Source organism: Zosterops lateralis, assembly GCF_965231275.1.
Source record: "Zosterops lateralis genome assembly, chromosome: 2".
In the NCBI taxonomy this organism is placed as follows: Eukaryota; Metazoa; Chordata; class Aves; order Passeriformes; family Zosteropidae; genus Zosterops; species Zosterops lateralis.
The window spans coordinates 53,065,933-53,093,368 of record NC_139763.1 but is presented as its reverse complement, the minus strand read 5'-3'; the positions used below and the strand labels follow the sequence as shown (position 1 = coordinate 53,093,368).

General features: G+C 35.3%; 1 protein-coding gene across 2 annotated transcripts in view; it reads right to left on the bottom strand.

The window, feature by feature from the left end:
* The window catches only part of KLHL1 (kelch like family member 1), a gene marked incomplete at its 5' end in the record, with an annotated part of 189,134 nt that overhangs the window by 97,214 nt on the left and 64,484 nt on the right, over positions 1 to 27,436 (bottom strand). For both annotated transcript variants that reach the window (XM_083854480.1, XM_083854481.1), the window contains 2 exons: positions 11,092 to 11,288; positions 26,450 to 26,586. In XM_083854480.1, coding sequence (XP_083710606.1) covers positions 11,092 to 11,288; positions 26,450 to 26,586 — 334 coding nt within the window. The remainder of the gene's footprint in view (positions 1 to 11,091; positions 11,289 to 26,449; positions 26,587 to 27,436) is intronic.

The following is a 27,436-nucleotide window of genomic DNA, read 5'->3' as shown; positions in this document are numbered from 1 at the left end:
GACATTGTGAAAGACAGGAAGAGGCAAAAAAGGAAATTATGTAATTAATTACATACAGCTATATTTCCAGGCTTAGCCTCCTGCATTTTACATGTTGTTCACACAAAAATCACACCTTATTGGTGCTGTATAGTTTTGTTGTTCCTTTTCAGAATAGGTTGTAAGAAAAAGGCAGACTCAATGTGGTTGATAAGCTCTTCCATAAAGATTTAATTGCACTTTTATTATGTTTAGATAAAAATACTCAGTTTTGAATATTATGTGTGTGTGTATATATGTATAGATATAGACATATATATATAATTCTGTTGTAGCTATCATGTATTACAATGTCTTTAAAACCTCTAAGTCTAAATGAGTTACAAAAATGTAACTGCTTTTAAATTATATGTTTTCATAAAGAAAAAAAAAAAAAGGAAAGTCTTTCTGGTAATAATGTTTTCTAATCAATATGAGATGACCTGTTATTTCTTGATGCCAAGAAAAAAATCCACCATGAACAGTTGTCAAGGAGGAGGGGCAGGGAGAAAGAGCACCAGACAATGTGATGCTGCAAAAGTTCAGTTTAATAATTGAACCAAAGCAGCAGGTAAGCTGTGTCAGGAAAAACTTCACACTCCCACACATACAGCCCACACACAGTTCCAGCTACCAAATCTGGCCCTAAATGTGAGTTGCCACAGTGGAACCCGGGGAAACACAGTAATTTCTGCAGCTCAGTGGTGGGTGCCTGCATAACAATATGCCCCTTTCCCTGCCCTCCTGGTCCCAATCCCTCTTACTGAAGAGGTGCCACACAGGCCACAAATAAAATCAGTCCTTGACGATATGATACATCTTTCTGGCAGCTTCAGGTTTTGCTCTTCCCTTGCTTGCTGACCCACAGCCTGTACCAAGGCTTGTCATACTCTGTCTCTGTTAGAATGAGTTGTATTGTCATTGTATTGTCTGCTACAGCTCGTTATATCCAGTCACCCAAGTCTTTATTAAGACAAGGCTGTGATGTTTCCTCAACAGAAAAAACTTTCTGAAAGTTTGCAATTCCACAAGAAGTTTTCTGAACATGAATAAAATGAAATACTTTATGAAATATGAAAATGAAATATTTTATATTTAGCATATAAAAATCTCAGGGTGGAGTAACATGCCAATGAAATGGAGAGATCAAAGTCTCATCTATTTATAATGGCTTTTTTGGGTTTTTTTTAATATCAATGGTGTTAAGTAAGAACATGCACTCTTTTGTTCTCCTGGCTCCAGGTAGGAAGAAATACTTGCAGGTGATGTTTTCTTCTCAGTAGCTCTGTATTAAGATTCTCTTATATCTGTCATTATTGTATTGAAGGGTTCCTGTACATTGACAGAACACTGTAAAGCCTCTGTTTCTTATATTGCTTCAGGAAAGACCTCTAGGGCTTCAGTGCTAACCTTTACTCTGAAGTGTTTTTTTTTTTTTTTTTTTTGTTTTTTTTTTCGCAGTACTGGAAGCATCAAAAAACATACCATTCCTTGAGATTTCATTGTCTTTATTTTTGTATGACTGCAAATTCTTTCTTAGTCAACAGAGAAATGATATGTCTGCCCTGCATTATACTGAACACATTATTGGCAGATAAGATCAAACTGAATATTTTCAAGTCATTTTAACAATTTGAGCTACTGATGATTTCAGAAAGCAGAGCAATGAATAGGGAAAAGAATGTTGATGTTGGAGTTTCTACAGAGTAAAATTTTTATTGATCATATACTCTTCTGTTTACTTCAACCATAGTCCAAAGACTAAGATCCTCTTTTCTATCATGTCTCATTCCTGTATTTTTCCTTCTGTTTTTCCTACCAGAGTTCCCCATAAAAGTACCAGTTCAATCACCCTGTCCAATGTTAGCTCTTTTTCACTTCCCAACAGGTACATATTCCAGTTAGACTATATTCTTTGTTGTCTGAAATGCCCACAGAAAGCAATAGTGGATCTTCTTTCTACCCTAAAGGACTCCTCCTCAATGTTAAAGTCTTGGGAATATCAGAGAGAAAATGCACTTAAAGCTTATGTCATGCTTTCTTGGTACCCCTGACCTGGAAATCCAATACATACTACATTTTCAGAGAATTTAGCCATCAACTAATTTTATACACACACAATCTAAGAACTCATGTAGGGGTTTTATTTACCCAGCCATGAATACTTTCATGAAAACAAAGAAAGAATGCTTATCCCCAGTCACATACTTTACCTTACCAAAGACACGCAAAAATGCCAGATATTTGATTTTACACTGGTACACAGACTCAAAGGTTTGAATTTACAGCTACAAAATTCAGCTACCTTGTTTCTCATCTTCTTTGTTTTCCATGAAAGCCAAGAAAATCCTCCAAGATTCACTATCTTTGGAGTGCTTTTTTTAGTCTGATGTTTGCAGTTCTGCAGTTTGCACACTGCAACAGATTCATGCTGATTTTAGGCACTCACCAGTGCTTGTTAGGTTGAGTCTGCTTGTCCTGAGCTGCCTCGAAGAGCATTAGTTTATTGTTGCCTATAGTTCAGTCAGATAAAGCAAGATTTATAAATGGATATATTCTTCACTTGAGAGATTGAGATGTAGATCTGCTGATCTCACAGACAATTGTCATAATACTAATAAGAGACGTATCAGAGTACCCTTAGCAGGCAATTATATGCCCTTAGTAGGCAATTATATGTCTAAAGCATAGAAGGTATTAGTTCAAGGGGATATTAACACTGCTGCTAAATGTTCAGTTTTCTGGAACTAGAATAAATTTGAAAAAAAAAAAAAACATTCAAGCTACAAGAACATTAAAAACAACATTAAAGCTATAGGAAGTTGAGACTTGTGTATACTGTAAAAATGGTATTCAGCTGAGAGCACTGTTTTTCAGAGCAGCCTTCTCTAGGAATCATACAGAATTCTGCCATACTAACCTTTTTAATGTAGCATCTAGGCAACCAAATTCAACTTCCTGATGATTAAGAAGCCATCAAATTGTGATTAAAGCACTGTGGACTATTTCCTTAACTATTTTCCTGCAGATTTCACAGCATTTTACTACCAGCAGTTGTCTTTTCTATTTTCTATTAATTATGTTGCTGTCCATATGCTAGTTCTTGAAACGCTCTTAACTTCCTCTTCTCCAACTGTGTCTTGATGGAGTGGTATTGTAACATGCTATGTCACAGCTGAACTAAGGAGAACTTAAAATGAAAGCAGCACACTGAGCTAAGTGCTGACTATTGCTTTCAAGTAAGAATCTTAAAAATACTGAAAGTGTGAAAGCTGATCTATAAAGTACAGTTTATCTTCAAAAAAGAAAAGAAAAAGAAAAAAAAAAAAGAAAAAAGAAAATAAAAGAAAAAACAAACAAAAAAAAGAAAAAAGAAATTGGGAGTAGGAGTCACAATAATAGCAATAATAGTTTACATTAAGAAAAAGCTAATGAAATATTTTAAGAAAGTCATCCTGTAAAGAGAAATAGAAGATCAAATTTTGTGATTGAATTTAAAGTGGCAAGGATTTTGTGACTCTTGCTTGTGTTTGCACTTTCGCAATTGTTCACTTTTTGTATCACTAGTATGGCTTTAAAGGGACAAAACAGAGAAAATTCTAAACCTCAAAAAATATACTTCCCAGTCAGGCATAATTGATACTGGATTGTAAGTTCCCAAATGTTTTTCATTTTAATTTCTGTATCTCTAGTAATATTATTTATTTTAATTACACTTGTATCTTTGGAGTATTTTCAACTTAATTTACTTGTGCAAGGGATGCTAGAGAGAGGAAGGATCTTATAAAAAAGCAACCTTTAAACAGAGTATTAGAATAACAGCTTTAAAAATCAGAATTTAACTAGTCAAGGGAAGGGACCCTGATTTCTTTAAAATTAGCATTCTATGTAAATCTAGGAAGTATTTTAAACAGAGATGTAATTAAAATTTTTACTCCAAGCTAGTACTATAAATATAAGAAATAGAAAATTGCAGAATGTTTTAAAATTTCAGTGTGTTAATGTTAACTTGTTGCTAACATGATACCAATAGCTTACTGCTAATAAAAGTCAGTTAAATGCTAGCTCCAGGAAAACCATCCATTGCACGTTGCTTGAAAAGTAAAATTAAAAAAAAAATAAATCTGCACTTTTGCTTTGTGTCATCCCTGGATACACAGCTCATATCTAAGATCACTGAAAGCACACAGGAAATATATTTAATAGCCTTACTGAATAATTTTGCTTCAAAGTGACCTCATCTAGTCACAGTCCCTGCTCAGTGCATGTCTTAACTAGGTCAGGTTACTTAGCAACATTTTCAGTCACGTCTTGAATACTTCCAAGAACAGATCCCAAAAATTCCGGTGGTTGTTACTTTCCTATTATTTAACTACTCTCAATGTTCTAAAAAAAATAATCCTAATATCCAGTTGGGATTTTCTGTATCCTAATTTGTGTCTGTTTCCTATTAATCTGCACTCCCAACAACAGCCTGGCACCTTGTTGTCTGTATTCTCTCCGTCATCTGTGTAAACGCAGGGAGCGGTATGGTCTCCCTCAGTACCCCAGGTTCATCAGGCCCAGCTTCCTCAGACTTCCCTCATGCACTATTCCAGCACCCAACCAGCACTGTGACCTCCCCTGGACATTATATCCATGTCTCTCCTGTACTGAGGAATACAAAAGCAGACACAACACTTTCTGTGTGGTCTCATGGGTGCCAAATAGGGAAGAATCACCTTCTTCAACTTTCTCCCTCTCACTGATACACCCTCACCCACACTGATTCTCACTTCTTGCAGAAAGGGTACATTGCTGGTTTACATTCAACTTGGTGTCCTTTTCTGCACAGCTGTTTCCTAGACAGTTGCTTCCCAGACTCTAGGAGTGCATGGGGCTATTTGTCCCTACATTGCAGGACTTTGCATTCCCCTTTGCTGAACTCTGTGATGTTTCTCACTTTTGGGATCAGGCCTTTTTAACATCTTTATTGGTGATCTGGATGAGGGAATCAAGTATATCCTGAGTAAGTTTGCAGGAACCAAAATATTGGGCAGGAGTGTCATCTGCTGAAGGGTAGAAAAGCTCTGCAGAGGGATTGGAAAGGCTGTATTGATGGGCCAAGGCAAATGGTGTGAGGTTCAACATGGCAAAGTGCAGGTACTGCACTTGGGTCATAACAACATTTCATCCCCAAACAACACTGCATGCTTGGGGATGAATGACTGTAAAGCCAAAAAGCTGGTGAAGGGTCTGCAACATAAATCTTATTGGGGTGACTGGAGTTACTGAGGTAGTTTAGCCTGGTGAAAAGAAAGTCCAAGAGAGACCTTATTGCTCTCTGCAACTACTTGAAAGGAGCTTGTGTTGAATGGGGTTTGGTGTCCTCTCCCAGGCAACTAGAGACAAGGAGAGGGAAACTGCCTCAAGCTACACGAAGGGAGGTTCAGGTTGAAAATCAGGAAAAATTTCTTCACTGAAAGAGTTCTGAAGCATTGGAAGAGGCTCTCCAATGAACTGGTGAAGTCAATATCCCTGGAGGTATTAAAAAAAATAAGTAAAAATGGCACTTTGTGACATGGTTTAGTGGGTATAGTGGTATCAGTTTGAAGGCGGACTTGATCTTGGAGGTAATTACCAATCCTAATGATTCTGTGATTCTATGCCTTCAGCCCATTGTTCCAGCATGCCGTCTAAATACCAGACTTGTTCTCAAACATATCAATCACCTACCTCCTCCTGCCAGTTTGATGACATCTGCAAAATTGCTGAGAGGACTCCATCCTATCAGCTAATAATTACTGAAGTTCCTAGATAGTGTTGGACCCCAAAATTATCCCTGAGGAACATCACTATTTACTGGTCACCAGCTCGACTTTTTACTACACATCCCATGTCTCTGGGCCTCTCTGTTCAGTCAGCTTTCCATCCACCTCATTGTCTGTTTATCCACATGTCACCAATGTGGTGTTAAAGAGGTCAAAGTGATCAAAACAAAGCACATTTTGAAGTTATAAAAGCTGTTATCTGATCAGTATCTATTGAGCAGTGTGTGGTCAGCTATATTAAATAGTAGAAAGCAACCTTATGACCCTGTACATACATGATGTTAATCAGTACAGACAGGGTTCAGCCAGACCAGGGTTAATTGTTGCAGTAGCTAAGAGGGTGAGCAGCTAGGACCTGGAGGTTATTCTACACCACCTCATACTATTTTCCAGGGACTTGGGAAAAGCTCCCTTCCAGGTCAAGTAGGTGGTAGATGAAACAGTTGAGTATTGTTGTGTGGGGTTTTCCCATGGTGAACACGTGAATCATTTGCCTTCTTCTTGTACACTTTGTCATTTGTATAGTATTATTGCTGCTACTGTTCCTTTTCTTATCTCACTGCTGTTTCCCATAAATTGTTCTTATCTCAACCTATGATCTTCACCTTTTGTGCCTCTAGTTCTCCTCTCCAGTCCCTCTGCAGGAGGACGGGGAAGGAATAGGGAGAGTGAGTGAGCAGTGCATGGTTTGGAGTGATTTAGTGGGAACACTAAATTGAGGGATCCTACTCCTTACTATGACATTAAAGAACTGTTAAATTATGATAGCAGAGAGTTTTCTTACCTCCCTTGTTATCTGACTTCAGTTAAAGCTATACTAACACTGAAATAAACCCCTGATGTCTGAATGTACAACTACAACTCATTAATGCCTGTTATGATCATCTAGGAATATATCAAAAATATTTTTCTTAATTTGAATATGGAGTAACATTACAGTATTTCAATATGCTTCAGGATAAACTGTTGTAAATGGAAAGGAAAGGTTTTATATATCACTCCTCCCCCACTCCAGCCCAACAGGTTTTAACTGTGAAATTTTGTAACCTAGATAATAAACATAACTAATAAAATGATCACAGAAGCTCTTCGCCATAAAAGATCATTAAAAATTTGCATAAGGCATACACTTCAACTAAATTAAATGGTTTCTCCATCTGCAGTACAATCAGAATTCTCAGTAAATTAGAGCCCATATAGAGTCAGTACATGTCACTGAGATTACTTACGTGCTCATAATTAAGTTTGAATAATGTTTTGTTGTGCTGGGACTAATGACCCTTGCAGTGCAAAGCACAGAACTGCATCTCTGAGAAGCTAAACGTCTCTTACCACTTAATTCAAAGGCACTTGTAAACATTCTGCATCTCCCAAGCTTAGAACTGTAACATACGTTAGGGTCCTTTATATTGCTAACATTATGACTGGGTTACACTCACATCAATCACTTTATTCCTTTATGTTATTCTGGTCAAGGAATTTTTACTTATGGCCATTCTTCTGCTCAGTGCATCAAAGTAATTTGAAGATTTTACAAGTTTATGTTTAGCAATTCATTTTGAAATATGGTGAAATAAAAATAGGGAACAAGCTCTATCATTTCAACTCTCAAGCTGCAGTTTCAAGATGCAAAATGATCCCTGAGGTTTAAGTGAAGTTTCCTGAGAGGTGAAGCACTGATAGATTAAACAGCTATATCTACGAGTATTTCAATTTTCTGTTTGAAGCAATCAGGTTTAAGTCAAATGGCAGGATAATGAGATGAAGAATCTGGTACTATATCTTGGAAGGTAACACTCTCAATTTCTAAACATTATCTATACATTGTAACACAAGCAGAACCGTGGCCTTTACTGAGAGAGAGAAAGCAAATTTGTATTCAAAATCAGACCAAGTATGAGTTGGTTTTTTGTTTTTTTTTTTTTTTTTTTTTTCATAATTTGTCAGGCTTTAAAACCAAATTGCAATTATCCTTTTAAGGAAAAACACGATTTACTTTTCCTCTTTCAGTATTTACCAATCTAGCAAAGAAGGGCTAATGGTACATTAAAGCCACAGAGTCCATTAATCTAGTATGGTCTATTATAGGACTTCACCAATAAGCACACAATGGTTCAAATTACAGCATATTTGAAAACATCTTCTACTCTAAAAACAATTGCAACCCAACTAGGTGGCCATCACAATTTCAAATTACCCTTTACTCTGTTTTCTAAAGAGACCAATAAGTCCATACAGCATGACCTAAATTTCTGACAAGTATGACAAGCTGATAAATTGTCGACTTTAGAGGTTAGCTTCCCTACATATGAAGCCCCTTATGACTGGAAGAATAAAGAATGGTCATTAAAGATGTTTGCTAGAAGAAATAATTTGGTTCAGCTTATTAATAGGTTCCATTTTGCTGCTCTTATGTTTTTTAAAAGAGACATCACACATGCATTTCACCCAACTATCATCTAACTTAACTCTGGCAATAAACTAGGAATTTAAACTTATCAGACATATGGTTCTGCAGATTGAAAGCTTTCAGAAATTGACAAGCCAGTAACAACCCAGATTGCAATTAAGTACAGAAGCCTTAAATCAAGAGACATGGATATTTATGCTGCCATTCAAACTAGCAGATTCATTAAAATAATTTAAAAAATAAAAATCCCACCATAAAACACTGGCAGGACATTTTCATACTTCAGATATAAAACAAACTGCATTAGGTCTGACATGCTTAAAAAGGAAATTAATGACAATTTACATTTTTTCTCATGTTAGCTTCTTCCTTGTAAAGCTTTTGTTTAAAATGTTGCCATCAAAGTTGCATTTCCAAAAAGTACAGAGAAGGAAAACATAGAAATCTCCAACATTCATTTTTCAACAAATTTTTATGAAATCTACCTTCCTCTTTTCTTCCACCAATCTCATATTTTGCTATATGGAAATGTATTTTCTAAGATTTTTCAAGTGCTATTTGGTTTTCCTTCACTGCTTTTCTTTTCTTCATTTCCTCACTTTCTCCCCTCTTCTATGAATACATTTATTCTTCCTTGCTTAGATTTTGCATTTCAAAATAATAATTTGATATTTGACACAGAAGACTAAATATCCCAGTAAACACCAGGGATACTACACCTCTGCTCATGGAAAGGTATATATAACTTTATGGTTAACAAATTTTATTTACATTATATAGGATATACCTGTGAGTACAATGCAAATAAGAATTTGTATTCTTTGTTTCCACAGATTTCATGGTTAGGGAAATAGAAGTTATTCAATGTGACAGAAAATGTGTTTCAAATTATATATCTCCTGTAAACTGGATTCTCAAATTAATTAGTCTGCTCTTTAGAAGCTTTTTCTTCTTCAGTATAAAGAAATTTATGAGCTCAAATGTCTTGTCCTCATATCATGCTGTGTGAAAGCACAAGGTGAGTTAGATAACAACAGTGTAATTTAGAACTTATATCAAGTCTGAGACTAGACAAGCAGATTTCTTTGAAAAATGAAGATTAAAACATTTATAGAAACAATGAAGCAAAATATTTCATGGAAATATATTGATTTTCATTAAAATGCCATTGTGAAGACAATAGTGAATTATTTTCTCCTTAAAAGTAATCGGTGGAGAAAAGCTGTATAACATTTGCCAGGTATAATGCAAGCAGAGAGCTACTGTTTTATTACCTGGTGTTTTTTTTTTTTTTTTTTTTTTTTTTAAATGAATCAATGAATATTTAACTTCAACTATGTAATTAGCTAAGAAGCAAAATTATTTGAAGATGAGATTTAACTTGAGTGGTATCTCAAAATTATTACACAATCTACCATATAAGCTACACCTATAACTCCATTTTTCCACGATTATTTGAAAACCTTTGTCTTGCTCCCCATTCCTACACCAGTATAGAACTATTGTTGCTTTGAGGTTTTTCATCTCAAGCAAACAAGTGCACAAGATTCCAGGGTTAAGGGGGTACTATTACTTCCTATTCACAACAAGCTTTTGCAGTAACAGTGTAGAAGACTCACAGAGCTAAAATTTGAGATACACTGTAGCCCTGGTTTCGTGCCCTAGATGTTTTGGTTTTCTGAAATTCTTTTCCCAGGGAATTTTCTGTAAATAGGAAAAATGTTTTTGTAAACTATACCTATGTTATTCATTCCTTTTCCAAGGAGGGACTTCTTCTTGCTGTCCCTCTGGTCTGACCAATCTGATTGAAGAGGTTTGCCTTTATGTCACCAATCAAATTTACAATTTACTAATACAATTTAATTCCAAAGAAGAGCAAATGAATGCTACTCTGACAGCTTATTTCTCTCTGCTGGCAGAAGAAGGTTTAACTTACTAGCACACACCTCCCTCCAGAAGTGTAACATGGGTACAACTACCTGAACTGTAGTGGTAAAAAACACAGTTAACCTGTGAATGGTAATGTGTTATTAGTTACAGAAAAGACTAAATAAAATAAGGACATAAATGCTGAACAAGAGAATGAGATTCATTGAAATGTGCTCTATTACTTCAATAATAATTGCAGTAGAGACCTAAAGAAACCATTATTTCTCATAAATGATATATAATCTACTCTTTATGTAAGTTTAATTTCTTGAGCCAGATGTCTTTAATTTTGTCAAACTATGAAAAATCAAATGGCTACCAATATGATTTAATTTCTGAATAAGTAGCATATTTTTTCTTCATTGATTCTGGTTAAATTTTGACATTAATTCCATACCTGTTCTGTCAGATGAAACTAGAAAAAAATATTAAATATTATCAGATAAAATCCCTTATTTCTAGAACCTCCTGTCTTAATCTACTTCAGAGATGACTAAAAGGATGACTAAAATTCTTGACAAAAAAAACCTCAAACCCACTACCCAACAGAACCTCCCTTCATAGTGTTTCCATGCAAAACAATGTCAATTACAAAGCTTCCCTAAAGCTGAACCAAAGTGATTAAAAAGTATTATAACACTTTACATACACTTTACTATTATCACCTGTATGTGATCATGCATCTAAATAGGTTATGAACAGTTCTGACCCAGCAAACAGTGCATCCATCATAGAAGGCCAGTGGCCATAACTTCACTGAAGTTTGTAGGAATCATCACTTTTGATGGTTTCAAAAGGACGAATTATAATATAAAGTTCCAAATACAGAATAATTTCAATCCAAAAACTAACAAGGTATTTCTACTTGTAGAAGGTATACAAGATTCATAAGACTATAATTTAGATATTCCAAAACAGCCTTACCATGGTGTAGTTGTGAGCCACCTTCATAAGCTCTGTGCACCCTTGTGCATCAGCAAACGCTCGTATTCCCAAACAGTTGGATGGGTGCAAAAGCTTCATTAGAAAATGGCAGCACACCTCTACGACTTGGGGGAGCTGGAGGAGGCAGGCAGCTGCTAGGAGGTTTTCAATGGTGTCTTCTTTTAATTCCAGGCAGCCTAAAAAAATAAATATTGATAACAAATGCAAACTTATTTACTTAGTATTTACAAAAGATACAGTATTGAAAGATGTTCTATATAAATAACTCTACAGAAAAAGTGAAGAAAAGAAGGATTAATCTCCCTGACTGAACACCCCACTGACCTGGAAATTACAGTATTAGAAATACTTCTTTTTAAACTACTATTAATTCAACTATATAACAGGCATTAAAAAAGAGACCGTACTGTGGGAAATGGAAGAGAAGACTTGAAATATCTTGATATCAACCAGGCTGTGGATGTTTTTTTGTTGGGTTTCTTTTCTTTTTTTTCATTGAAATTCGTGATAAAATGTGTGTTATCTTCAGTGGCACAGAGCAACCCTCACAGCCATTTACTTCCCTGAAAAGAATGAAATAACTGCCTACTATAGTATGAATAAACCCATAAATATATCTTCAAAACAAGGCTTAACAGTCTTCAAACGTTGTGTTTCTTATTTTTAATGTGACTTTGGGATTAATGTTATCTGAGTAACATATGGCAGGATTTTCATAACACATAGTCTCTCTAAAATAGTTTATATTAGGGAAAAGAACCATTAATTAGTACCTATATTACACTTAATTCTGTAATTTCCAAGTCATTATCTTTACCTTGCAGACTGACTCACTTTTTAATAAATAAAAGGTAAAATAGAATAAAATAAGCATTAAGAATCATTTATTTTAGGTTGGAATATGTAATTCTTGTTATAATGCTCCCCCCAACCATAATATTAAATTTTATTTTTACATTAGAATTGTATAAATTTTTTACATTAATTACTTTAAAAACTGCAAACTAAAAATTACAAGGATGTTTTAGAGAACTGTAAAGAATGAGAAAATAAAATTGCAAATTTAATTCAAATTGTCAAAAAATACCTCTGATTTCATTGTGCTGTGCTTGAAAAATCATTTCCGACTATAAGGGGATTAAGTGTATATTGATCTTACTCTTAGAGGTATAGTTCAACACCTAGATAAACTCATTCTTTCCCACAAAAACTTCGTATTTGTTGTCACAAAAAAAAAAAATCTAAAAATATTAATAATTTTATTGCATGGCAGTAAGGAGCTCTAAAATCCTCAATTTCACAACAGCATGCCATTGAAAAGATGCTATATGTTGCAATACCAAACTCAAAATACAGTAACATTAACACTGCACAGCTGATCTTTTCTCCTTTCACTCTATCTGGAGCTTTTAATATAAAATGGAAACTGTGAAGTTACACTTTACTAGATTTAGTTATAATACACCATTTTGCAAAGGTCAGAGCATCAGATCAAGCGCACAGCCTAATTTCAGTGGGTTTCCTCTCCTTGTTTTTATTCTTTTATTAATGCCACATGAGTTTCTCTTTATGTTATCTAACCTTTTCTCACAATTTCTGTACACCACATCTTTATGCAATGTGGTCAGAAGGCACCCTCAGCAGCAGATTCTTGGCTGACCCATATATTCATCAATGACACTCCCACATTTGCTGCATGCCTGCAGGTAATGGCTGGCTCAACACACAATCTATACTCTGGAAGACAGTTCCACTGTGTAAAGTGGAAGCATTCAAAAGATAGTTGTTTTCAGGTTAAAACTGAACATCCTGGTATGAGAAGTTAAAAAAACCTAAAAATATGCAAAACACCTTTGAAAATTAGATGAACTGAGAAATGGAAACAAAATGAAACAAACCAAAACTAAAACCAACAAAAAAGGAATTCTAAATTTCTTTTTCTTACATGCTGTTTATTTTTTGACAATGAACAAGAAAGTCTCTGGCCCTACAATGATCCAGGTAGCATCTGCAAAGTGATGTAACTATAGAGAGAATCACTTTCAATATCCTACTTTATGAGGAAAGGTAACAGTCTCACAGCTTTGGCCTTTTTATTACTAAAGGAAGCTTTGGGAGAGGAACCCAAAGGAATCATTTGAAACCACATTGATCTATTTGTTTTCAAATTGAGATATTATGCGTTCACTTTAAGGTGCACTAGTCCTGGTACAGTCTTAGTTGAGAAACAGTAGAATTAAACTAAGTTTAAATCAATAAAAAATACTGTCTCTCTTATGAATCATCTATTTCTTTATGCAACTAACATGGATGTTTTGAAGAAGATGCTTCACATTTTTATAGAAGAGTGCAAACACATTTCTGCTTTACATTTTAATAGAGTAATTTTAATAGAAGTAAACAATGGCTTTTGGGATATCTGGGGATAGGAATATATTATAGCTTGACTTATTTTTGACTAAATTCAGAAATACTTATTTACTACTTAATATATCTATGATAAAAGCTAGAAAAGTACACTTAATAGGAGTTCAAGAGTTTATTGTTATTAATTCTTTTAGCTTCAATGTTAGATAGGTTTTCAATCCAGCTAAATGTTTTCCAAGTCTTACTTATCTTCTTTTTAAATATCAAGACACCTTCACAAGGGCTGTATTCCCTTTTTCAGAAGAATGCTATGACAGTTTTATGCAAATTCCTCTGGGATCTCAAGTGTCTAGCATGGTCAGAGTTTGAAAAAAGAAAGCTGTTAAGGGGCTGTGTATATAAAATATGAAATCTTCTAACAGTTTCATATTGGCAATTAGAAGATCCAAGCATCTATTTAAAAATGCTTAATGGGATATTCAAGGGGCATTAATATTACTGCTTCTTCAATTCACCTCCCCCTCACATTTTTTATGCAATAAGAAGCTTGCACAAGTGCCTTAGTCTGAGAAAAACAAATTAACCAGAGTTTAAAATCTCCTTTTGTATTACATTAATTAAGATGAAAAAATATGAGGAAAAAACAATCAAAGTTCTTTTAATGTATTCTAATTGCTATTCTAAATGATAGCTGTATTTGTGAAAAATTTTATGTGCATTGCCTATGCAGAAATTAAAATGCCTGCCTTTAGCATGCATTCTCATAATGACTGCATAAATTTTATTACCTCATTACCAAACGTGAAGCAGAGATAATATAAGCATTTACAGATACTCCTGTTCTGTTTCCAAGTCTTTTCCCAAGTTCAGGGACAGTTTTGACTTGGGGTTGGTTTGTGGTTTTAGTTTGATTTTTGTTGTTGTTGTTTTGGGGTTTTGGTTGTGTTTGGGGTTATTTGTTTGGTTGTTTTTTTTAAATTTTGTTGGTTTGTTGTCTTTTTTTTTTCCTTCTTTTATTCTCTCTTCTGCACTGCTGACTATACATTAGAACTATTTTAGTTTACATTGAGTTTACAGGGGATCACTGCACCTTTGCCCACCTTTGTATGATATTAATAAGGTCAGTGTGTCTCACAGGAACAGCCTCCCACAGCTATTTGACCAAAAGATTGGACCTGTGGTGAGACAACTCAGTAGGTACAGACCATTTTCTCTGTGTATAAGCAATGAATGTTAAGAATTTGTAAGACATCATAATATCATTTTACATCATGTGCACAGTAGTTCTTTTCCTCTTTTGTAATTACCTACTTACCCATTCATAGCAAGACTCCTCATCATGCCTAAGAGTGTTGTAACTGTGTACAAGGGAAATCATGGGAAGTGCCAAGGAAATAGAAATAAAGGCTAAAACTAATTCTTTGTAATCATGTATTTATCTTTTTAACCTTTCTATTTCACATGTCTTGATCAGTTGTGTTGCAGTTTCAAAATGCTGCTGAATGGAATTATTTCTATAGGCTAATCAGTTTTAGGAGGTCTAATTTTTTTTTAAAGGCAGTAAATGGTATCAAGATAATATTTATTCATCTTATGCATGGTAGATTAATTGACTACAATAAGAAATTGCTTTCTTGAAACAGCATCTAATTCCATTGAAGAATTGAAAAAGCTCATTAAAAAGGTGTTATGCCTCACACTGCTAAAATAAACCTTTTTGCCATTGCTTATCTTAATCATTCCAAGTCTTAGGTACTTTGAAGTAGCCACCTCACCTAATCACCCAAGATCTCCTTTTACAGTCCACAGAGAGAAATAGAAGGTCTTAGAGTAGTTTTCACCTGCTATGTTTCAGTCATGTACTGCAGAATAAGAATAATCACTCCCTGAATGGCTATTGCTTGATTTCAGCTACAAAAGGAGCACCCTCATTTGATTTACTGAGACACTACTGATAGTCATATTTGTTGATATGAATTCAGTCCATCTGCTCCCAAACACAGCACTGGAATCAGTAAAGCCATCAGGTTTCAGGTGATGAAACACTCTTTAGGTTCAATTCTGATGATCAATTCTCTCTGTTATGGTCAATTCCTGGTAGTGACATAGTGTGTAAAATCACCTTTTATGCCTATCCATGAACACCAGTCAATGAAAAATACTATAAAAAGTATCTTCTGTGTAGCAGAACATCTTTTAGTCTCCAGTTTGACCTATGCCTTAAAAGATAAATTCTAGGTTGTACTGTCTTCTATACTTATTATAAAGGTGAAGATGTGTTCAGAAAAGAAAACAAGACACAATATATTCACTTAGCAGAGGTTTCTTCTGATCAAACTGTGTTTTATTTTCTATTAATTATTTGCTGCAGACCACATTCATCAGTTGTACTTGAGGAAGTAGGCATTCTATGGCTAATTGTGTTCATTTAGAATCATAGAATGGTTTGGGTTGGAAGGGACTGTAAAGATTGTCTACTTTCAACCCTCGTGCCGTGGACAGGGACATGTCCCACTAGACTGGATTTCCTCCATCCAGCCTGGCCTTGAACACTTCCAGGGTGGGGCATCTCCAGCTTCTCTGGGCAATCTGCTGCAGAATCACACCACCCTCACAGTAAAGAATTTTTTCCTATTATCCAATCTAAACCTACTGTACTTCAGTTTGAAGCCTTTGTCCTGTCGCTGTGTGCTCTTGTATATACTCCCATTCCAATTCTCTTGTAGGCTCCCTTTCTTTAAGTATTATTATGCATAAAATAATTTCATTAATTATTCCAGAGCTGTAAATATGCAGTTTGTAAAAAATGAAAAAGTTGCCATCACAGTAATATAAAAATTCTTATAAATTAATTAGATTCTCTCTTTTAAAATACTGCACAATTATTTACAACCTAATGATGTATCTTTGAGAAAGTGGACTAAACTGGCTCAATCACATGATCCTTCATCAGTACTGCCACTTCCCTTTATTTAAATAGCATGGAAAATTACAACATTGCAGAGTGATAAGGAAATGCTATTAACAAATTAAAATCCCCCTGAGCAGGAAACATCTTGCAAATGTCTGGCTAAAGATCAGAAAACTATATTAACAAAAATAATCCACAGTGTGCTACCTTTTCATCTCCTGTGCTGAAAAAAAAATCTTCAAAACTATAAGCCAAAACACCTCTCTTGTATAACTGTCAGGTTTTAAAGAAAATTTGCCCATTGACTCATGTACATCAGCTTTTTATAGAGAAATGTTAAAATGTTATTTTCTCCTTATTCCATTCACACACCTTAGCTCACTTTATATACTTAAACTTAGTCACCTGTAAGATACATATACAAATAACAGGACTAAAAGCAGCAAACCATTTTAGCTGTGAACCTCACCTTCATAAAACCTTTTTATCAAATGTGAAGAACAGTATGTAAGCACTCTGTGATAGAAGATACGGTTTTTAGAAAAATTGTTAAAATATGAACATAATTCTTGGGATTATATGCTAAATATTACTGGTTTGTACTTGCACAGATGACCACTATGTTAGTAATTTTGTCACCAATAATTCAACTAATATACAGGCATTGTATTTGGAAATTTTAAGCTTCATTCTGTATATAAATAGATGAATAAAAACTCACAGGTTAAAGAAAAAAAAAAAAAAAAAAACAAACCAAGATAAAAGCTACCTCAAAAAATATCAAATAGTAGTTACGAATTAAATTTCAAACAGCACAAATCTTGCAGTCTTTCACAAAACAGGCTGGGAGATGATAAGAATTATTCCAAAAAGCTCATTTCATCTATAAGGCCTTAACTATTTTTATGGACTTCAGCACTTATGTTTGCTTCCACACCGCATGTTCTGCTCATCATGCTGCACACATCAAAAGCCATTCCAGGAATTTACATTTGTAAACAAAAACAAACTTCTGCTTAAGAATGGGAGGAATGTTTCATTTCACAAGATTTGTACCAAGTCTCGAGTACATCACGGAGAAATATGACCTTTCTATTAAACAGAAAACAGTCAAGCTTTGGCCTCTGGTGGGGGAAAAAAAAGAACAAAAATGTCTCAAGGACAAAGGAGCTCAGCTTTCAGTTTTGAAGGAGCAGTATTTTATTCTCCACATCTGAAGATTGCTCAGAAGCAGGAGCACTCACCTCTGCCAGAATAAGCTTCTTAATGTCTCAGGCAACATTTTAGCAGCTTGTGCTACAGTAGTACAGAGCAGTTCAAAGCCATGCTTAGAGAACAAAAAGTTACAGAAATGGAGGCACCAATTGCCAAGAAAAGGTTTTTGCTTATGAGCCCACCTTACAGCCTAATGAAATCTTTGGGCTGGATTGCACTGCTGGGAGAAGTGAGTACTCCAGTCGCATCCTGTTCTGAGAGTACACTTCATCACAGCTGCTGTCAGCACAGAGCAGAAAGGCAGTGAATGTGTTTTACAATACAGGAACGGGAGTAAACACCTGAAAGGTGAGGACCTTTCTCAAAAATTACCATTGCAATTTTCATGATTCTTTTGCTCTTGTTTTAGAACTGAAGATACACAGCTAGGCAGCTGAGCTCAAGAGAATGGATATGGGTACACATCTCCAATGCAGGACCTCCAAAAAGGAACATTAAAGAGGCAGGCCATCCTACAGCAGCCTGTCTGACCACTTCACTGATGCCATTTAAGCAACAGGCTGGCATGTACCAGATGGCAACACAGAGGGATGATACTCCATTCAAAGGAACACTCACTTTCCAGCCATGTCCTGTATTAATGTTCAGTACTTATTTTAATCTCTCTTTGGAGATGAAGAACTTTGAGCCTACACAGAATATCTTTAAAAATGCACCCTGCAGTGCACCCAGTTATCTGTTCTTCCTCTTCATACTCATTGCTTCCCTGTGTCTGCCTGAATTTATTTTTATTGACTTCTCCAGAATAGCAGATTGTATCACAGTACGAGGAAACACAATCATTATCTATCTCTCCATAATATTCTAGATCGTTCTGAACCCTCAAAATTTATGGATATCCAGTCCAGAGCTCCTTTCTAAGCAATTCTCATATACTTTGCCAAAAGAATGAGACAACAGCTGTTTCCTAATACATAATTGCCAATTCTGTCCATTAATGAAGTATCCAGGGTAAAAGGAGGAATAACAATTCATTGGAGTATGGAGCTCCAGGAATGAGCAAGGACTTTGTGTTTCAGTGACAGGAATGGAAAACATCTCTTCCAGATAGAAACAATATCTGCAGAGTAGGGCTGGCTTTAAAAAAAAATAAAAATTAAGGAGGCAGTCAGCCTCTGCAGCTCTTTAAGATAAATGTGTCTCTGAAGTTCTTCCTACAGACCTGAATTATTTCAAACCCACAGTTTGTTTTGGGATCAGAAAAAATATTTGGTGAAGGAAGGTATTTTTTCCCAAGCAGCCTGACATTCACAGAGGACAGAAGACAATAGTCTAGTCCTACAGCTACACTGAGAAACTTTGAAAGATTCTTGCATTGTACACATGGGCAGGATAGCTGAGAATTTAATTCAGGTGCATAAATAAGAATCTTATGATGAACATTATATATGAAAATGTCAATCTGAAATGTAACTGGAACAAAGATACATATGAATTTTGAAGTGTAGTCAATGTGGAACATCCATGGACAAATAATCTGAACTATGGCTCTACAGATTATGCCATCACTACCACTTCCTACTTCCTAAACTAGAGCAACTCTGATAAAGAAATCTTTGGATAACTCTTTGTAACACTCTCTTTATTGACTCCTGAAAAGTATGACAAGTATCTGCTTCTAGAAGATAGTTTCACGGGGAATTCTCCATATCCAGAAGTTAAGTTTATTTAAGGTCTATGAGCATCTAGTACGATATATGGCCATTTTTCTGTACTCTCCATTACACAACAGCTGACAAAGTCTTTCAGATACATTCACTTACCTTAATTTGTCCTTTTTTACTCATCCCAGAGTTCCTGGAACAAATTATATTCCATCTAAATTATTAGAAATTTAAGGGCCTACTCTCTGCAAGTGCAAAGCCGATCATTGAATACATGGCAAAGAAAATTTAGTGGGACAGCAGCAGGTAATTGTCTCCCTTAGAAAGTGCTACTTAGATGTGGTCCACGTTCACTGGGATCTCTATCATGATACTATAGAACAAATAACTCTTGAACAAATTCACCACGTCACAGAGGTAGAGACAAGGACCTTTACAATATCAGGGTAGCTCCACTTCTCAATGTGATCAATATATACTAGAGAGGAGTAGCCTGAAACACTGTAAAAATGCCACCAGTACCTAAAATCCAGGCTCATGCTCTGAGCACAAGCTTTTAATAAAATCCCTTACGCTGTATCCATTGAGTTAAGCTTGTCTGGGACTTCCCTCTAGCACTGAGGCTAATGAGAACGAAATGGCCTCAGTTTTACTCCAAATACTGTCATCCTCCACACTATGGCAGTCACATTCAAACAGCATGTTGTTGCATAAGCCACTGGCTGTGATAACCTCTGGACTCTGACACTATTAATTGGCATAAGTAGAAAGTACGCTAAGAGTTGTCCTTGATGTTTGTTCAAATAGACAACTGACTGCCAAAAAAAACCAAAAAAAACCAAAAAAAAAAACCCACATAAAACCAAGACAGAAGCCTCCTTGGGATATTTAATTAATATAGTTTCCATGCTGAAAGAACCTAAGGGTCCTTGTTTTTAAAGGCATGCTCCTACTTGCTACATCCCTGCTGTCTGCCCTGTGTTATTAGCTATAACGCTGACAAAGACACTTGACAAAACTTTAATTAAAGAATCTCACAAAAAAAATCTAATTAAAAGCTACACAGCAGGGCTTGAACCTCCTCTATGTATGATACATTCTCTATTTTTTTCAGATATGTATAAATAAATCAAGGAATTTTAGTTTTCTATTTCTCAAATGGGTTTTGCTTTTTCAGTTTCATTAAGGGTATGAAAGCACCACCTACTCTTCTGATCACTGTCGGGAATGCATGCTAATTAGATATCCCGATGCTAATTAGATTTCCCGATATAGGAAATCTATAGCAACATCACAGCTCTTTTGTATCTTCAAAGAAGGGCTCCCACAGTCACCAATAGCAGAAAAACAACAGAATATCAATCTGTAGTTTCAGTCTTCTCTGAACTCTTGAAGCACAATTGAAAATAATGAAAACTCAAGTTTTAAGATCAAGATAGAAGCATTACCTAAGAAAATGAGGTGACAAAACACTCTTCTGTGTAACTGCTTATATTGAATTCTTAAAAGATCAAAGATTACATATCCATCTATCCCAGGGCACTGAGATCTCAGTCATTTTTTTTTTTTTTGCTATCAATCACCTTGCTGCTTGAAAAATGAAACATGCTTTCTGCACAGCCATTGCACCTATGCATTGGCTTCAGATTTCCTCAGCTGGCTCACAAGAAGTAGATATGTAAACAGGAAGTTTTGTTTCCTATTAAGTTACAGTTCTGCTATATTACAGACAAAAACATACTTTGTCTAAATAAACCAACAAAATGCAGCAAAGTGTGGATAGATTAATGAAGTTGCATATTTTTTTTACTGGTCAAATATATCCTTCACAAAAAACAGTGGTACAGCTGTTTTGATTTATCCTTGTGAGCTTAGGTATAGAACAAGAAGCATATAATTTTGATGGGATGTTTTTTTAATATATTTACATCATCTACATAATTTCAATTACATAAATTGTAATTACATTATAATGTAGTCTATGTCATTAGAAAACTTTGGGCTTATTTCAGATAAAACAATATGTAGTTGCTACCTTATTAATTTGTTTACAAAAAATAAGTTAAATATATTTTTAAAAAATCCCAAAAGACTTCCAAACAACCCAAAGACTGACATAATACAGACTTTATAGAGCATATTTTAACACACACCAGTTTTTTTAGCTTTTATCAAATTCTGTTTTATAGGTACATCGATCATATAACTTTAAAATTACATAATTATTCACGTTGAATCTTCACAGAAACTTCAACACCCTTTATTATCTTTAAATCAGTACTTTTGGTTGTCTAATCTTCTGCCTTCCTGTAACTACTCTTAGATCGGCATGTGCCTTCACTCAGGAGCTGTTTTAATCCAGGGTGTACAAAGACTTGATGCTCTGCTCATCACTAGGTAGTTCTACCTTGCCAATTATTTAGAAATCTAATTGTGTACAGAATCGCAGAATCACAGAATATGCAGAGTTGGAAGGGACCCTCAGAGATCACTGAGTTCAGCTCTAAGCCCTGCACAAGACCACCCCAAGAGTCACCCCATGCGCCTGAGTGCACTGTCCAAATGCTTCTTGAACACTCAGTCTTGATGCTGTGACCGCTTCCCTGGGGAGCCTCTTCCAGTGCCCACACTCTTCTGAGTGAAGACCTTTTTTTCTAATATCCAGCCTAAACCTCCCCTGAGACAGCTGCAGATCATCCCCTTGGTTTTTGCATCGGTTACCTCAGAGAAGAGATCAGTGCCTGCCTCTCCTTTTCCGCTCATAAGGAAGTTGTAACTGCAATGTTGTCTCCCCAAGGCTGAACAGACCAAGTGAATTCAGCTTCTCCTCAATCCCCTTACAAATCTCATGGCCCTCCTCTGGACACTCTCTAATAATTTAATGTCTTTCTTAATATTGTGGTGCCCAAAACCACACACAGAACTCAAGCTGAGGCTGCCCCAGTGCAGAGCACAGCGGGATAATCCCCTCCCACACCCAGCTGGAGATGCTGTGCCTGATGCACCCCAGGACTACTTTTCCTTCTGTGCCTGGTGTACAAAATCTCCCCTTTGCTGCACTTTAATTCTGGTATTTTGCAACCATACTAGATTATATTGGTGAAGGGTCTGGCATCAGTTTACAAATCTTCATCTATAATAATACTTTTCATAGACGCATATATTTTATCCTTCCTTAACTCCTACTTAATATATATGATTCACAGTAAAAATGAAATAATTTCACTAGATTATAAAAAAATACAAACTTGACTGAATTACACATAATAAGATATCAAAATGGTTCCATCTTTAAATCACATCTAAACATATTTGCATAGTAATACTTTTAACTTCTACATTTTTGGAAACAGGTTCATGTTCAGCTGTATTTTTTCTGGTATGTTCAGCTGCCCCCAAGCCTTCTCTGTAACAGGAGCAACTATATGTGATTTTTTTTTTAAGCTCCTTGAGTTAAGAAGGTAGTGACAGGAAAAAGAAAATAGGAGTAAATAGCTGCCCATTTGTCCAAATTGTTTTCTGTTCCTGAGATGAAACAATAAAGAGCTAAACTCGTCACAGATATGAGTTGCTGAAAATGTTTTCACATATTGTGCAGTCAGTAATTGGAATTTGGCAGCCAGAATCTCCAGACATTTTAAGTCTAGACAGATGCATGCTCCAGATTAGAGATCGAAAGTCAGAAAGGGAATTTCTGTTGGCTTCTGTGTTTCTGGGTATCCAAACAGCGGCTATTTTCTTAAATTTCCACTTGTCCATATCCACGCAGCACAAGGAAAGTGAAATGACTCAAAGGGAAAGGGGGCATGAGCTAGACTGGTGGTACATAAGGAGTCAGAGTGCAAAAAAGGAGATAAGAAACTATGAATCTAGATAAATCATGTGAGGTGATGGAAACAAAATGGGGAAAAAAATTAAGGTTTTGCTCTGGCAATGTCAAGGGAAAACAGAATGATTAACTGAGAAGCCTAGATTTTATTTAATTTCAATAAACTGAATAAGTCTGGGACTATTTTCTAAGAATTCACAAATCAAGTGAGTTATCACTGAATTTTTCATAGCACTTTTGAATGCTCTGACTCTCTGTGCAAGGCTGGCCACATCAGTGATAAGCTCTGTATTCAAGGTATACCCACCATTTTTTAGAGAGATTGCTATTTGGATTTGGTCAAAACTGCCAGGGTCAATAGAGACAACTGTGTTCCAGTGCCTGCAAACCTTCCCCAGTGTTGTTTAGTTTATTAGCATAATTGTAGCTAGGAAATTTAAGTGTCTGCTAAGGTATCTGATGCAGAGAAAAGGAGTAGAGAAAGAAACAATCCCACGTGAACTTCAGGAGATAAAGAAACAAGCTAAGAATAAATAGGGACAAATCAGAATAAGTCAGGATAAAGAACACAAAGGAAGAGAAACACAAGATAGAGTAATCAAAACAGAATGAACTATGGCATCCAATATATTTACTCTTTTAGCATGTAAAATTGTCTCACATTTCCCAACTCTCATCACTCTTCCATTGTCAGTAAGTATTTGTGAAACTTGCAAGTGTAAACTTAAGACATTTTAGTCTTATTTAGGCTCCACAATGAGTTAGAAAAAAAGAATAATGGTGTATTACCACTGCAAGTGAAAGACATTAGAGATCTTGGTTATCATCTTAAGCTTCTAATTCTTCAAGATGATGTTACAATGGTACATAATGTTGCCATTTCTGAGGCAGTTTGGGCTTTTTAAATGAACAAATATTATAGATGCAAATTCATATAAGGCAAATTAAAAAATGTGAATTATATTAGCTGTGGAGTTCTCTTTTTATCCATTTGTGAAGTCTGGCCCTTATTTACCTCACACCAAAAAGAGACCTTCAAGTTTTACATCTTATACACTGAACAGAGTGCATCACATGGCATAGAGAAATCAAGGAGCATATAAGAGCTGAAAATCTTAAACGTTTTTAGTAAGCAGAGGTTTGCTTCTACTTTTTCATTGCCTCATCCAGTCTCAAAAGTTCTCAGAGATAACCATAAAGTTCTTAGATAGCTTCATTCATCTTGAAAATGTTTCTCTTCCCCCCCCCCGCCCCCATTCCTTTGAATCTTCTTTTCTCCTTAATCTACACTTACATGCTATCTCTTGTTGTCAATAGCAACTCTTTTGTATCTTTCCAAGTGATATTTTAGTGAAAACTGAGGCAAAACAACCATACAGTATTTGAGTATTTCCACAGTTTTCTTTCCAGGGGAACAACATTGTCCCTTCTCTTACCTCCTTTTTCTTTAACCTTCCTCCTACAAAATGATTTAACATTACCCATACTCTTTTTTGCTGTTATGTGCCAAGGTATTCTTGATTTTGCCCCAGTATTCCTGTGCCATTCATTCACCAAGGAATCAGATTTTATCTTCTAATGTGAAATATTTCATTTCATGGATCCCTAGCTTGAAACCCTCTGGATGACTGTCCTGGGCTGTAGTGTAGGATGTACACAAAGTATTTATTCTATCACCATCTTCATGAACTGTTGAAACCAAGTGGGGCAGTGTTTTCCCAGGCCCCCTGCCTTTGGTGTGTCTTCTGCTAATGGCCCATCAATGCCTTGCCCATGACTCACAGGTAATTCCCTCCAGGAGTTATCTCTGTTTAATGGGCCATCAAGGACCCACTTCACGACTCATCATCCCATTGTGAGATGCTCCACCCAGGGGGAGGAGCCAAGCATTCCCACCTGGATATAATCTGGGATTTGGGACAGTACAAGATACAAGCAGCTCTTATCTACTGGATTCCCAGAGGAGCAGAGCTACCAGATGTCTCTACAGGATCACTGCTTCAGGAAGACCACCTCATCTGGACTGCTTCCACCATCCTGCTCAGGTTGTATTCTGACTCTGTCAGCGGTCCTTTGTGCTATTGCATTTATTTTATTTTATTTTTACCTTTTTACATTTCTTCTTAATAAATTGTATGACTGACTTGGAGCCTCTCACTCATTTTGCTTTCAAACCACAATAATGATGCACACTGCTGAGGGGCAAAGCCACTTTAACATGGCTTTAACATGTTTTTACATGTTTTTAACATGTAGAGTACTACATAAATCACAGTCTTACATTCCTAGAACTTTTATTTCTCAAACATTATTCTCAAAAAGAGTACTTTTAGCTTAAATTATGTTTATTTGCCGTTTCTGTTTTCTTTTAAGATGGTAAAGCTATTATGTCATAAAAAACCCAGAACATATCCCGATTAAATATATTGAAGTGAACAGCAACTTGTGATTAAATTATTATATGTGTATTTAGAGCAGATTAAAACTGCAGGGTTTGTAGTATCCATTTAAAATTGAATCTAAATCGAATATACGATAGAATCATCATGATAAAATATGGTTAATTTAAACAATATAAGGATGTCCTTTAGGAAACAAATAGAAAACAGTATATATCTTATACTTATTTGATTCGAGGCAAATCTTAGAGGCATTTCCACTCTTTTAATTACCTTATTTTGCAACACTAACATTCTTTCTTTCAGATTAATGCACTTCAGTTACAATGTGCATAACAAGATGTGCTCAAGAAGAATAAACCCCAAATCTAAAATGCATTAAAATGCAAAAACTATTCAGAAGAGAGCTTTGAGTTATTAACTCTGAATTGTGAGTTATTCGTAGGTTTACACTTCAAAACAGAGTACCAGCATATGAAAGGAAATTAAAGTGAAAACATATAGGTCATAAAAAAAACTTTTAAAATATTTTCTTATTTAAATTTCAAATTTTTTTTCTTTCAAATTTTTAAAGATTTATGCAATTATTTAAACTGAGATTTGATTAAGATAGCAACATAGGATTATTCTTCCAAAAAATGCATCTGTTCCTTCAGTGATCTTATGTAATTTGAATTATGTGCATATGAGGCACTCTTTCTATGTATTTGAAAACCAATAAACATGTATCATTTTCTTGACCGTCCTATTAAACTTGACAAGTCTAAAATAGTGTACAGTTTGGTGATAAGAGATAATCTGAATTCATCCCTAGAAATGGTAAATAAACGTTTTGGATGATTAAGACTAAAAAGAAAAATATTTAAACAAAAATACAATTAATTGGAATGTAGCACACAAAAATATCAACATTTGCCTCTATAGGAAGTATATAACCTATGCATCACAATACCTGTATATGCAAACTGAACAAGGTCCCACAGTGCATTGGGGTCTATGCCTTCCATTTTGATCTCTTCCTGCTTGGCTTCACAAACATCACTTGTAAACATGGCAGCAAAGTAGTCGGAGACAGAACTGAGGACAAGTCTGTAAAAAAAGTTAGAAACAGGTATAATTTGCTTGAACATATTTATTTGAAATTTCACATATTTATAAACTTCTTTTTAAATTATTTTCATAATAATTAAAAATTATTAGGAGGAATATATTATTAATGCACATTGGCAGCAAAACACAGAATGACATTTAATTCTAATTTGCTTTTGCCTCCTGTGATATGAACCAAGTAGTACTTTAGCATATGACTATAAAACAGACATAGAAATTAGCACTCAGTTTTTTGATAATCTTCCAATCATGCAGATGTCCCAACTGTTAACAAGACAATCTCTCAGTATCAAAGACAATAATGACAGGCATTCCATACTCCAGAGGTACTCTTCTTTGTTCTTAAAGGCTTATTTGCTATAAACTTTAATAACAGCATGTGACTTTAGACAATCTAAAAATCTTCCACTAAACTGTTAGCAGCTTAACACGATACTCACAAGAAATAAGTAATAGAATCAATGTGTAAGACAATGTTTTTCTTACTAAACATGTCCAAAAATTTTTGAAAATACCTACAAAATGTGCACCGCTTGCTGTTTAGGGATCTGATCTAGATATATCAATACTACACCAAGTATCAGGTATGACTGTAATTACTGGGGCCTTAAGTAAAGACATTCTTCCAAATACCATCTACAGTGAAATTTTGATCTTGTTAGGACTGAATATTCACAGATGATCTTGAAATAGAAAAGTGGTACAGCTATGAATAGCATACCATGTGCTTCCATAAAGATGGCCACATTTCTGTATTAATTTGAAAACACGATATACAAACAAATTAATAAAAGACACAACAATCACAATTGGAGAACTTGGAAACCAA